The sequence below is a fragment of the Equus asinus genome, chromosome 20 (assembly GCF_041296235.1).
Source record: "Equus asinus isolate D_3611 breed Donkey chromosome 20, EquAss-T2T_v2, whole genome shotgun sequence".
NCBI classification, from domain to species: domain Eukaryota; kingdom Metazoa; phylum Chordata; class Mammalia; order Perissodactyla; family Equidae; genus Equus; species Equus asinus.
Window position 1 is genome coordinate 18,347,545 of NC_091809.1, and position 13,635 is coordinate 18,361,179.

At 42.5% G+C, this 13,635-nt stretch overlaps 1 protein-coding gene across 1 annotated transcript; it reads left to right on the forward strand.

Moving 5' to 3' along the window:
- The first annotated feature begins 725 nt into the window (after window positions 1–725).
- Window positions 726–12,775, forward strand: LOC106831148 (olfactory receptor 2Z1). The gene is made up of 2 exons (XM_070491467.1): window positions 726–1,657; window positions 12,589–12,775. The coding sequence occupies exons 1-2, from the start codon at window positions 726–728 to the stop codon at window positions 12,773–12,775; spliced, it is 1,119 nt and encodes a 372-aa protein (XP_070347568.1).
- The last annotated feature ends 860 nt before the right edge of the window (window positions 12,776–13,635 follow it).

Consider the following 13,635-nt stretch of genomic DNA (forward strand, 5'->3'; position numbering starts at 1 on the left):
AGTCCATGAAACTGAGTCAAACTACCCACGCCACTACCTTCCCATCCAATGCAACAAAGTCACCAGTAATATCTGAACTCTTTGACAGCTGTCCCCCCAACTAACTCTAGTCCATTTGATTCCAAACCTGCTGCCACCCAGGTGCCTATGCCTCACACTCCCTAGACTCACAGTCTGAATTGACAGATTGACTCCAGTTCTGGCACATCATAAATCTCTCTTTGCTCCAGATTTTCCTCCAGGCATTTGGACTCAGGCCCTCCTCTCTCTTCCCTTAATTGGTTTGTTGCTTCAGCTCCGTCATCACCTATTTCTCCTCCCAGTCTGTTTGGAGTCTCACCTCTGCTTTGGACCTAGACCATTGGGATGATAGATATTGAAACGTTCTACTGGGGCTGTGCTCCTGTCTTTGACTTGGACTTCAAAATTCGGACTACAAGAGTCAGTGGCTATGTGTTGACTGGGGTGTGGCCAAGCATCTTGTTCAGAGATGCAAGTTTCTGCTCTCCCATCCCATGCTCATGACAGTCATTGCTCACTGATTGTGGCTTTTCCCCTACTGATTCTAGCTGTGACCTCACAATTCTTCCCAAGATAGCACTCTAGACAGCCAGTACCAATCAATGGCCATTGCCATGTGGGGTGAAACTTATCTACCACCCCCACTAAGACTTCTTGATATAGATCTCCTGTTCTTCCTGTAGCGAAGGTATGTTATGTAAAGCATGGGGCATGTGAATCACTCAGTAGCCTCTGACTTCATTCTGGTGGGCCTCTTCAGTCACTCAGGGTCACATCAGCTTCTCTTCTTCCTGGTGGCTGCCATGTTTCTCATGGGGCTTCTGGGCAACACTGTTCTGCTCTTCCTCATCCACGTGGACTACCGGCTCCACACACCCATGTACTTTCTGCTCAGTCAGCTCTCACTGTTTGATATTGGCTTCCCTCTGGTCACCATCCCCAAGATGGCATCAGACTTCCTGCAGGGAGAAAGTTTCATCTCCTTCGAGGGTTGTGCAGCTCAAATATTCTTCCTGACGCTCATGGGTGTGGCTGAGGGCATCTTGTTGACCCTAATGTCCTATGACCGTTATGTCGCTGTGTGCCATCCCCTGCAGTATCCTTTGCTCATGAGGCGCCAGGTGTGCCTGCTCATGGTGGGCTCCTCCTGGCTGGCGGGTATGCTCAATGCCTCCGTCCAGACCTCCATTACTCTGCACTTCCCCTACTGTGCCTCCCGCATCGTGGACCACTTCTTCTGTGAGGTGCCAGCCCTGCTGAAGCTCTCTTGCGCAGACACCTCTGCTTATGAGTTGGCGCTGTCCACCTCGGGGGTGCTGATCCTTGTGCTCCCCCTTTCCCTCATTGCCACTTCCTACGGCTACGTGTTGGGGGCCATTCTACGCATGCGCTCAGAGGAGGCCCGAAACAAGGCCTTCACTACCTGCTCCTCACACATCACAGCAGTGGGACTCTTTTATGGAGCAGCCGTGTTCATGTACATGGTACCCGGTGCCTACCACAACCCACACCAAGACAATGTGCTCTCCCTTTTCTACAGCCTTGTCACTCCCACACTCAACCCGCTCATCTACAGTCTGAGGAATCGGGAAGTGAGGATGGCTTTGATCAAAGTGCTCAGCAGTGCTGGACTCAGGTAAAAGTGATGACCACACAGCGGGCTACTGGCTGATTCCAGTGGTCCTCCGTCCCACCCATCTCTCCAAAGCACCAATTTCTGGTGCAGCTGCTAAGGCCTTATGTTGAAGGCTAGTTGTCTTTCCAGCCTCTTCCCATCCCATGACTAGTTGGGTTCGTGTTTTCTCCCATGGATTTGTAAAAATCAACTGTAGAGGTCCCAATCACTTTTAGTAAATTCTTTAGTACAATTTACATAAATGGAAGGCCCAACTTTGTAAAGTTGAGATCTCCCTGTTATTGAATTGATAGTTAAACTAGTAATAATTAACATTTATTCACCAATTAATCTGCCAAGTGAAGTTATTTCGTCCTCAGGATGGCTTTTGAGGTGTAGGGACTATCATATTTTACGTGTAAGAAAAAAATGACTCAAAGAGGGAAGACAACTCAACAGCAGTCATACTTCCAGAAAGTGGTAGAGCTGGGCCTTGAACCCATGATCTTATGATGCCAAAGATAGTCTCCCAACCACCGTGCTATTTGACTGACAAGCAGAGACTTGCTGACTGCCATAGATTAGAGCATGTGGTGTATAAAGATGGAAACTCATGCATATCTCTTTCTTTAATTAAATATGGAGTTCTTCATTTAGAAGGTTAAAAATAAAGGCTCTAGGAGCCGGCCCCATGGACGAGTGGTTAAGTTCACATGCTCCGCCTCAGCGGCCCACGGTTTCGCCAGTTCAGATCCTGGACATGGACCTAGCACCACTCATCAATGCTGGTGGCATCCCACATAGAAGAACTAGAAGGACCTACAACTAGAATATACAACTATGTGCTGGGGGGCTATGGGGAGAAGAAAAAAAATGAGGGAAAAATTGGCAACAGATGTTAGCTCAGGGCCAATCTTAAAAAAATAAAAAAATTAAAAAATGCTCTATGTTTCCTTTTAAGTCCAGCTTTGAAAGCGGTTTGAAACCAGAGCATCTGATACAAAATATCCAAAGTGCACGCATCGAACATAAATCAATCATTTGTCTGCACCATGTGCCATTGTATATTTGAGCCTTCTGTATTTTGTCCCTCCTTCAGTAGCTAAAAACAAGTTCTTAGATTTTTAAAAAGACATTTAAAATTATATATTTCCCAAAATATAATGTTTGCTTTTTTGCTTCATCCCCTCTTGCTTTTCTTGAGATCCTTTTCTTCTTTTTATAACTTCTTTAATTTCAAGATTAAGTTAAACTTTTTTCATTAATTAACAAAATATTTTGGATGAAGTATTTCTACCCAATCAATACAGTATGTATTTCTCAGTGTTTCTAGTATGGTAATTCTGTATCGTTTATACTATTTTTAATAAAATATTTAAGAGGTATTTCTAAAGTTTCCTGTTTTGATCCATTTTGTAATTAATTAAAATTTACATTATCTCATCATGCTTAGATATTTTTGTTTGGAGTATTTTTATTTCTAGGAGTTAAGTTTTTCTTCCTTCATCTAAACATATGGTCAAATTTTATTACAGACCATAAACTGTAATATATGTACACAGCTTATGCAGAAGATAGATTGGATATCTATCAAACAGATCCACTACACGCATAATGTCATGTGGAATATCCTTATGAATAATTTTATCTACTTGAATTGCTATAGTCTGTGAAAAGTGAATCAAGGTTTTTAGTTACACTTAAAAATTTGCCTTATTTCATACTGGTTTTCTTTTATGAGGAGGAATGTTTATTTTCCTCTGAAATCCGCAACATTTTGTGGCATCTTTAAAGTTAACTCGCTTAATTCTTTTTATCATGAATCCAGGCCTGTTGGATGATAACTGCCTGGTCCAGCAGAGGTTTAGTAGAAAATCTGAAGCGATCACAAACATCAAAGAAGTTAGGTGTGTCCACACGCCGCTCAAAGCCCCGGATAAAGATTGTTTTTCAAGTGGTCTTTAATAAAGGTATATGATAGAGGCAAAGGCAATTTATAAAATTTGTACCAATAAATAAAATGGAGGCCTATCTAACCAGTTTCATTAAGGCTAGAAGAATCTTGACAACCATTAGGAAAAGACAAGTGAAAAAATGATTTTTGTCCCATTCCACTTACATGTCCAGATGAAATCATTGTCGTATCATGGTAGCTAATGGAATCTAATTGGGTACTAAAAAGAAGAACTTTAAGATTTATTCCTGGATCCAAATGCTGAAAGAAAAGTAGAAATTCTATGATTGCTTCTTGGGTGAATTATTCCAAACGTTTAAGTTAGAGAAATTAGTAGTTCCCTAAAAACCATTACTTCCCAATTTGTTTCGTGAAGCTAGCGTTATTACTCAACGCCGTACCTGATAAAGACATTACGAGAAAAGAAAACTACAAAGCAAAATCCCTAATAAACATAGACACAATAATTCTTAACAGCATTTTAGTAAATTAGATCCCATGATATCTACTAAGAAACATACATTATGACCCATTGAGAGTATAAGGAATTCAAGTTTCACATAACATTCAAATATCAATCAATGTAACTCACTCTATTAGCAAACTAAATAAGAAAAACTGTATGATCATCTCAATAGATGTGTAAAAAGCTTTTTAGAAAGTCCAAAATACTGTACTGTTAAAATTCTTAGCACAGTAAGACAGAAGGGAACTTCTTTAACTTGATAAAGGCCATCTGCAAAAAAACTACTGCTTGCATCATACTTTGTGGACAAAGAGGAAATGATTTCCCCTAAGATCAAACAAAATGAGAATATCCATTCTCGGCACTTCTCTTCCACCTGTACTGTGAGCTCCATAAAGTGAAATAAAAGAGGAAAAATAAGCGAATATAACTCAGATTGAATAGAAAAAGTAAACTGTGTTTATTCACAGACAACAAGATCATCTATATAGAAAATCTGGTGGAAAATTAAGAAAAAGAAAAGCTAAACTTATGAGTGAGTTTAGCAAAGTTGCATGATCCAAGAGCCACATAGAATAACCACTGGTATTTCTACATCCTGGGAAATAATCACTGTGATATGAAATAAATGCAAATGAAATGAAGTTAAATGATAAATTGTTAGTCTAAAATGTAACTATGTATTTAATTTAATTATTCAATTACACAATTACATATTAATTACTTAACCTATGAAATTATTAAATGAAAATTAAATTATTCTCCTTAGAATTGAATAAAATATGATATACTTAGAGATAAACTGATAAAAGATGAACAAGTCTTGCACACTGAAAAGTACAAAATCATGCTTAGAGTAATTAAGGAAGACAAAAGTGGAGACATATATTTTGTTCATGTTTTTGCAGGTTCAACATTGTTAAGATGTCAATTCTTCCTAAAGATGTTTATTAATTCAGTGCAATTCTAATCACAGTCACAGTTAGCATTTCTTTGTTTTTTTTTTTTTCGTTTAAATTGAATAGCTCATTCCAAAATTCATGTAGGAGTGCAAAGGACCTGGAATAGAAAACTTCTGAAAAAGAACAACAAATCTGGCAGAAGAATCTTAAGTGATTTCAAGTCGTTTGATAAAATTAGAGCAATATAGATAGTATACCATTTTCATAGAGATAAGCAAGTAGATCAATGAAAGAGACTAGAGTCAAGAAATAGAAACACACACCTGGACAAAGGTGCAAATGCAAATCTATGGAGAAAGAAAAGTCTTTTCAACAATAGGATGGGATGTTTGATATTGATGTGTAAAAAAATAACTTTAATTTATAACTTGCAGTGTATACAAATATTAACTCAAAATATCTAACAGGAATCAGGAATTCAAAGATTAAAAAAGAGTGATAATTTGGACTTCCCCCAAATTAAGAATTTCTGCTTTTTGAAAGACACTCTTAAAAGAATGAAAAACAAGTCACATAGTGGATGTAAACATTTGCAGCTCATATATATGATAAAGGACTCTTCCTCCCTAGAATACATAAAGAACACTCAAAAACAATAAGAAAGTCAACAACCAATTTTAAAAAATGGGCAAAATATTTGGACTGAAACTTCACCAAAGAAGATATATGGCTTTCAATTAGTATATGAAAAGATGTTCAACATCTTTCCACAATGGAAAGGCAACTTAAGAGTGGCATACCGTTACACACCTATTAGAATGAACAAAATTTAAAAAGACTGGTCATGTCAGGTATTTTCAAAGATATGGGGGAACTAGAACTCTTAGACGTTGCTAAGGAACATCCATGAGGGCAAATATTTTGGCAATTTCTTAAAAGTTAAATATACGCCTACCATACGATCTAAACATTGCATTATTGGGTATTTATCCAAGAGGAATGAAAGCACATAAATATACACAGGTAAATTTTCATAGTAGCTTTATTTGTAATAATCAAAAAATGGAAAGTATTGGAATATCCATCAGCAGATGAATTGGGTAAACAGACTGTAGAATATCCATAAAATGGAATACTGATCAGTAAAGAAATGAATTAACTTTTGGGGCCAGCCCAGTGGCATAGAGTTAACTTCACATGCTCCATGTTGGCAGCCTGGGGGTCCACGACCTTGGCTTTTGGTCATGGACCTACACACTGCTCATCAAGCCATGCTGTGGCAGCGCCCTACATACAAAACAGAGGAAGATTGACACAGATTCTAGCTCAGTGACAATCATTCCCAAGCAAAAAGGGGAAGATAGGAAACAGCTGTTAGCTCAGGGCCAATCTTCCTCACCAAAAGAAAATATTAACTTTTAAGATATGCAACAATATGGATATATCTTAGAGTAACGTGTCAAATGAAGGGAGCCAGTCAAAAGTGACTACATACTATATGATTCCAGAAGTTCAAACTAATTTATAGTGTCAGGAAGTGGAGGGGTGGTTGCGTGGGTAAGGCAGGCCATCAAAAGGGGCGCAGGAAACAGTTAGGAGTGATGGAAATGTTCACTGTCTGAATTGTGGTTTTGGCTTCATGGCTGTGTAAGGACATCAAAACTGGTAAATCGCAATCTTTAATTATGCACAGCTTACTTTATGTCAATTATGCCCTGATAAAGCTGTTAAGCAAACATGTACTGATAATGCATGGATCATATTCTGTTTAGGTTGGTGGGTCTCAGAAACCCATCTACATTCATCGGAGCACATTTCAATCATGCCCTACTGAGTAGTGGGAACCTAGACTGAACTTTTTTCTCCTGACTTGACCTCAGGCCAAGAGAATCAGCGTGTCAGGATGCTTGTATGGCACACACTCTGGGCACTAAGAGGAGGTTGGGGTCCCACCAGTAGGGCTTGGAGGGGTGTCTTTGCTTCACTCAGTCTGAGCCCAGTAGGAAATGACCATGGGATCAGTTCAAAGGAAGGGCATGAGAGGGACAGTGGACCACAAAAGATGTTGACTTCTTTCTTCTCCCTTGAAGAAAATGGAAGATAGTAGAAAGCTAAAGAAGGGACAAAACGTTCCAAATTCATTGGTCTGTTATTGCAGCTTCGGTGCACACCTTTGAGAACTCTCAGGGGTATTTGATGCAAACACAGCCACACACTGATGCACACTCACACGCACTCACACACCCAACAGAGAACTTACACACGATGTGTTGCTTCTTGGTTTGTGTTGAGCAGAAAATATAGCCAGTTTATTTCTGGTACCCTGAACAAGACATAGAAGGAGAAAAACCCAGTCAGTACCAGATCTCCATCCTGTAGACATGGGGCTTTGGGAATTTAGAACAATTAAAAAATTTAATATTGCACAGAATGGGTAAAAGCCATAGGGTCAGAGTCACATAAATCAGACAGAACAACACTGCTGGGTCTGTCCAAACAACAACTAATTCCTGCGTCTATGGTGAGCTGAGAAGATAAAGGAGATGAGAGGGACTGCAGGCTCAGTTCTCAGCAGGGAAAATTTCTCTTTGTGTGGGGCACAGCATACACACTGTCATTCTGCCTCCAGCCTGTGGAATCAGTGGGCCATGTGCCAGGCTGATCTCTGAGACAAGGACACAGTTAGGAGCAGCTGTAAGTAGAAAGGATGTACTTATGTGGGAGTCACAGTGATGAGACCTCACCGTCTGTGGCAGTGTGATCAAAGCATCTGTCTACTTCCACTTGTTTCTACTGCTTCACTCCAGTCCCACTAGGAGCTCTGGGAATCCCTCTGCCCTGGGGCCTCTCTGTTTCCACCCTGGTAGAAAGTGCTTTGGAAAAACGTGTTTTGGATTCTCCATCTCCCCTGGCATCTATGACTTCCTCAAGTTCTGTGCCCAACAGGGCTCCAGGCACCACCCCGTCCTGAGATAGGTGGGTCCACAATCCTGTGCATGTCCCTGCAAGTAGCTGACAGTTGTTGTGGCGTAAGACAGCTCTGAGGGCTTTGGCAGGGTTAGAAAGGGTCAGTCTTTGAATCCACACTCATTCCATTCAATAATTCTACCCGATGCTTTAAGTCATTGGTGATGGCTTGTGCCACCCCCGGAAGGTATTTATTACTATGTCCCAGCTTTGCTAGGATCCTGCACCTGGCACTCTGAAATTCTCCTTATCCAAAGGGACAGAGTTCACCTTGGATTCTATATGGACCCAAGATGAGTATATAAGGACATGAGGGGGACAGCTGACCCTGAGAATGACCACCAGTGGTCCCCTGCAGGTCTCCTCCACTTTCTGCACTTTATTCCAGACTTTAATAATCCAACCACTTCGTTTTCCCTTTGACTTAAATCTGCCAATACCATGCAAAGTCTGTTTTGTTCCAGAGTCTCTCTTTAGTGCTGGGGCTGCGAAGAGGAGCTCGGCACAGTCACTACCCTCACAGATCTCACTATCTGGCGAGAGCATTAAAAAAATTCCCTCCTTCCTTTATCCTTTTTAGGTAAAGCAGGTCCACGAAGATGGGCTGTGTGCCCTGTTCAAAGAGGTGGAACCCCTTGCAGCAACACCAGGCACAAAATTTTGTCTTCTAGACTGGATTTCTCCATCCTGAACACTATGGAGGGAAATCATTTCCTCTTTCTGTTTCATGTGCCTCATCCTCCTTCTCTGTACTTTGGCACCAGCATCCAAACCACATGCAGAAAATTATCAACCGAGTCGAAACACCACAGATCCTAAATCCCCTTTATGTTGAGACCCTCACACCAATACTGTGATTCAGCAGTAACTCCTGAGGTCACCCTTTTCCCTGAGCCCCAATTCCCACCCTTCCCTTGGCTTATAAAAAGGTGCCAGTGGGATTTCCTGGGGTCTTCTCAGGCTGGAAAGAAATACTTTGGAAAGATCTCTGTGTTCAATACATACCAGAAACAGAAGATTTTAATAGAATTAAACTCAGGTGTGTATGTCTGATAATTTTTAGTATCTGGGTGTTTTTCTTTGTTATACATAAGATTATTGGATATACCATGAAAATGAATAACTTGAGGAAACATAACTGATTAAAATGAAAGTTTTTCATAGTGTGAAGTGTATGGAGAGAACAGTTCATAGTTAAGAGCATGGAATAAAGAGCTAAATGGCTTATGTTCAAATTCTACCTCCATCACTTACTAGATAGGGGACCCTGGGTATGTTACTTATCCTGTTTTTGCCTCAGTTTTTCCATCTGTCGATTGGTAATGTTAGGAGTAGCTGGAGCGGGAGATTATTCAGAGTATTAAGGGAGCTAATATTTGAAAATGCTTGGGACACATGGCATATTACAAGGTTTATATCCATCCATGATAAATAAATTGATAAATACTCTTTCTACATTGGAAGTTCCTGAGCATGATGACTAGCCCTCTACATTAAGTGCACATGTAGAAATGACTCCATAACAACAGTAAGTAATTGAATGAACTCCATCGTTGAATGCATTGCAATTATGCTAATCTGCACTAACCATGCGTCTCTGAGATGAGGAGCTGGGTTAGACCAATTTATTTAGATTGGCAGGAAACTTTTCAGTGGTTTGAGGCTATAACTTCTTAGAATTTGTAGAATCTTCTGGGGGAGGGTTGGGACTCCTTGGGGTGAAGGTGCAGATGGTTGTCAGGGTCAGCTCAGCCTTTTTGAGAGGAAGGCAAGGAGCTCTAAGCTGGGGACAGAATCCTGCAGGAGCCCAAGACTTGGAAGACAAGAAGCAGAGGAGACACAGCCAAGAGGCTCAGACAGAACAGTCAGAGGCAAAGAGGAGAAACTTGGCTGTCCATTTCACTAACTGGTCCTCCTTCTTGGAAGACTCTGGCTCGGATCTTTGAAGGATTGATTTGATATTAGAAAATCAACCTTTATTTTTTGAAAGTATACATGTACATAATATTTAAAAATATTACTCTACAAGGCTTATAGGAGAAGCAGAATCCCTTGTTCTTGCAAAATCACAAATGGCAACAACGCCACCCTCATATACCTAAATATTCAAGCTCACAAATTCCCAAATAAAGTGTATCCCATTGTCCTGCTGGACAAATGTATCTTTATAATGGCCCCCAAGACAAGGTTTGCATGTGGAATTGTAGATTCTGCAGGAACTGCCCCAGAATGTGCTGGCACAAGGAGGCTTGACCCACAGCCAGATCCTTTTCTTCCTACCTGTGTCTCCATCCTGCATCATGAGAGACCAATAGTTCATGCAGGTGGATGTCCCAGGCTGCACGCCCAAGTTCTCTTCAAACCCTTGCTGAGAGCCAACACTGGAGATCCCTTGGACCCAAGCATGCAAACACCATGAGTATTGAAGCTGGACACTCACAGAGGTTGAGTTTTGGAGAAAATGTTCCCATGGCCTGAGGCAGGTGGAAGAGGGTAGGGACAGAAGGAGATCTTGGGGAAATCCTGCAGGTGTTGTCAGAGGGGTGGAGTGAGAGGATTGGTCATTGAGATATGATGTGATTCACTGGACCCGATCCTAAATGATAGGAGAGGCCAAGAAGGAGGGAGTAGCGTGAGGATAAATCCATAGGAGGGGGATGCATCAGAATCTGCTTAATCCCATGAAAATTAAACCAAACAAACCAGTCCATGAGGCAACACCCATTGTCTAGATATTGGATGAAAGTGATCTTCACTGTCTGATCTACCATATTCACTAATTCCATTAAATACTTAATCTTGCTTGTTTCTTGTATGTTTCCCCTGTAAATATAAATGGAACTCTAGGGAGGACAAAGAAGTTGATTTATGAAAAGAATATCTCAGGGAATGTAACTGATATCTAAGAACAGCAGAGAGAAGAGAGGCAGAGAGAAATGCACAAGTCATCTTGAAAGACGTTCTGGCTTTTATTCCCATCCAATTATCCAAATAGACCAGCTTCTCAACTCCTTTGCTGAGAGCCAAAGGAAGGACTTTTGAGATATGCAACCTCTTGTCATTTTGGAAATTCTGAAAGGAATTTGGAATAGATCTCAGGCCAATTTTGATTGGATTTGTGAATGTGCCTTTGAGACTGTGTGCATTAGTTAGGACTCTGTGAGTGTGTGTGTGTGTGTGTGTCTGCGCGTGCTGTCAGGGTTGGGGGAATTGCTCCATTTTAGAGGGTGGCTGAGCTTTCTTTCCCTTGGGAAATCCACCCCATACACTCTTGTGAGCTTTGATATCTTTGAGCATGTCCAGCCAAATCTCATAGAAATAGAACATGACATACATCATTTCAGATTTTCAATCAAATACACTAAAAATTATCACCGAATAATCAGTGCATTTTTCTAAAAGGTTGTTAAATTCAGGATCCTGTATTATCATTTGCATTGTAATTCACACCAGAATGATGACAACATAAATCTTTTTCTCCATTCCGCGCTTTGAAACCTAGTGTGTGTTTCACAGTTACAGCACATTCCATTTGAAAGATAAATAGGATGAGATACACTTAGTCTGTATCTAAATGTCAGTAGATAGACCATTGTAAGGTTCTCACAAAAGCTGCCTAAACATCCCGTAAAATCACACAATGACCAAATTAAATACTAGGATAAGGAGTAAATTTACCGTAGTTGAACTTGAAATGAGATTTAAAAATCACATCCTTGGGGCTGGCTCAGTGGTGCAGTGGTTAAGTTTGCACATTCCGCTTTGGCGGCCAGGGGTTCTCTGGTGCAGATCCCGGATGTGGACACGGCACCGCTTAGCAAGCCATGCTGTGGTAGGCATCCCATACATAAAGTAGAGGAAGATGGGCACAGATGTTAGCTCAGAGACAGTCTTCCTCAGCAAAAAGAGGAGGATTGGCAGTAGTTAGATCAGGGCTGATCGTCCTCAAAAAAAAAAAAAATTGCATCCTCTTGATTGCTGAGGAGTATCCCCTATTGGAGTGGGTGACATTCTGATTATCAGTTGAGTATTGAAGGACGTTGGAATCTTGTCCAGATTTTGACGATTGTGAATACAGCTGGATAACCCTTTTTACTCTGTATTTTAATGGACATGAATTTTTATTACTTTCAAGAAAATGTAACAGAGGTGGAAAGCTGAGTTGAATGATAAGTCTATGATGAATGATTCAAACAATTACACACCATTTAAGCAATGTGAACCATTTTAGGATTTTTGGCAGAAACGGGTGAGAGTTCCAGCTGCTCTGCATCCTCCCCAGCCCTCAGGCGTTCGTCTTGCTCATTGTAGCCATCCTCATGGCTATGTGTGGTATCTGAACCGGGAGAGTCCCTGTGAATCTCACTGAGGGGTAGAGATGTTGAGTGTGGTTTCAAGTCCTCTTCTACTCTTTAGTGAAGTGTGTGTTTAAGTCTCAATAATAGGAGGGGACAGTCAGGGGGGACGAGTGAGGAGGACTCCCGAGGAGGCCTTGCTTCAGAGTCCGCCCAATCCCTTCCAGATCCGTCCGCTGGCCCCTCTCCCTGACTCCGCCCCCATCGTCCAGCTGTCGCCTGGCAGCCGTCTTCCCTGTCCACTCGACCCTCTCCCTTCCTTGCAGCCAGGAAGTGCTTCACCTGACTTGTTTCTGGGGTCTTCTCAGGGTCAACCGGAAGGGTATTCTTCCGGAGGACCAATCAATGGATTTCCGGGAAGGCCATCCCAGCGAGAGGTCTCCCAAACTAGGGAGCTTCGAAGAGAAGAAGAAAGGGGAGCCACGTGCACGCCGGACCCGGGGGGGACTCTCTGGCTTGAGTCCCAGCCCGCTTGCCGACCAGGCGGGGCTCTGAGTTCCTTTCCTCGGAGCCTCGAGGGGGGAGTTCTTTCACTAGGCAATCGCTTGCCCTTTGAGAACTTCGGAGTTTGAGAACTTCGGAGGGGAGTTTGGGGGTGAGCTCAGGCAGACTTTACGGGCGTTTGTGAACGTGCCTCTGCGAATGTCTGTGTTACATCGGAGTTTGTGTGTGTGTGTGTGTTTGTGTGTGTGGGCGGGGGTGGGGGGTGGGCGGCGTGCGTGAGGGCGTGCGCGGGCGCTCGCATCTCTGTGCCTTTTGCGGGGTTGGCGGAGCTTCCTTCTCCTTTGGAAATCCACCCCCTCCCCTCTTGCCGGCTTTCCTCTCCTCGTGTGTGTTCTGCCGAATCTGATGGAAACAGAACAGCGCCCCCACGTGCTTCCCAGTTGTCGAGCCAACAGACGTAAGAAATGATCACACCCCAAAATCAAGCACGTTTCGGTATCGATTTATTACACTCAAGTTCCAATAGGATCATGGGCACTGCCGTTTCCCCCCTAGAGTGAAGAGTCACGGTCATCTTTCTCTTCGTGGCAGGCTTGGAAAGCCAGTGTGGGTTTCACGGTTTCGGCGCATCCCGTCTGAAAGTGCCATTGCATGCGAGACCCTGGGTCTGCAGGGAGACGTCCTCGATCGCCTCTCGTAAGGTTCCCACAGCCCCGGTCGCCCAAACCGCCCTGAAAATCATCCAACACCTGGAGGGACTAGAAGCATTCAGAGTCGACTGAGCGGGGTGGGCCATGGAATCGAGCGGAAAAAGCCCATCCTCTTGATCGCTGAGGGGCAGTGCCCTGGCCGGGGTGGGTCCCCTTCTCAGTCTCCACGCAACCCCGAAGGGCACGGGGGAGGTCACACCC

Excerpts from the sequence above, each read along its gene's own strand:
- LOC106831148 (XM_070491467.1), top strand. The coding sequence starts at position 726 with ATGGGGCATGTGAATCACTCAGTAGCCTCTGACTTCATTCTGGTGGGC. Across the intron at positions 1,658-12,588 it reads CTCAGCAGTGCTGGACTCAG|GGTCAACCGGAAGGGTATTC; the intron begins GTAAAAGTGATG and ends GGGTCTTCTCAG.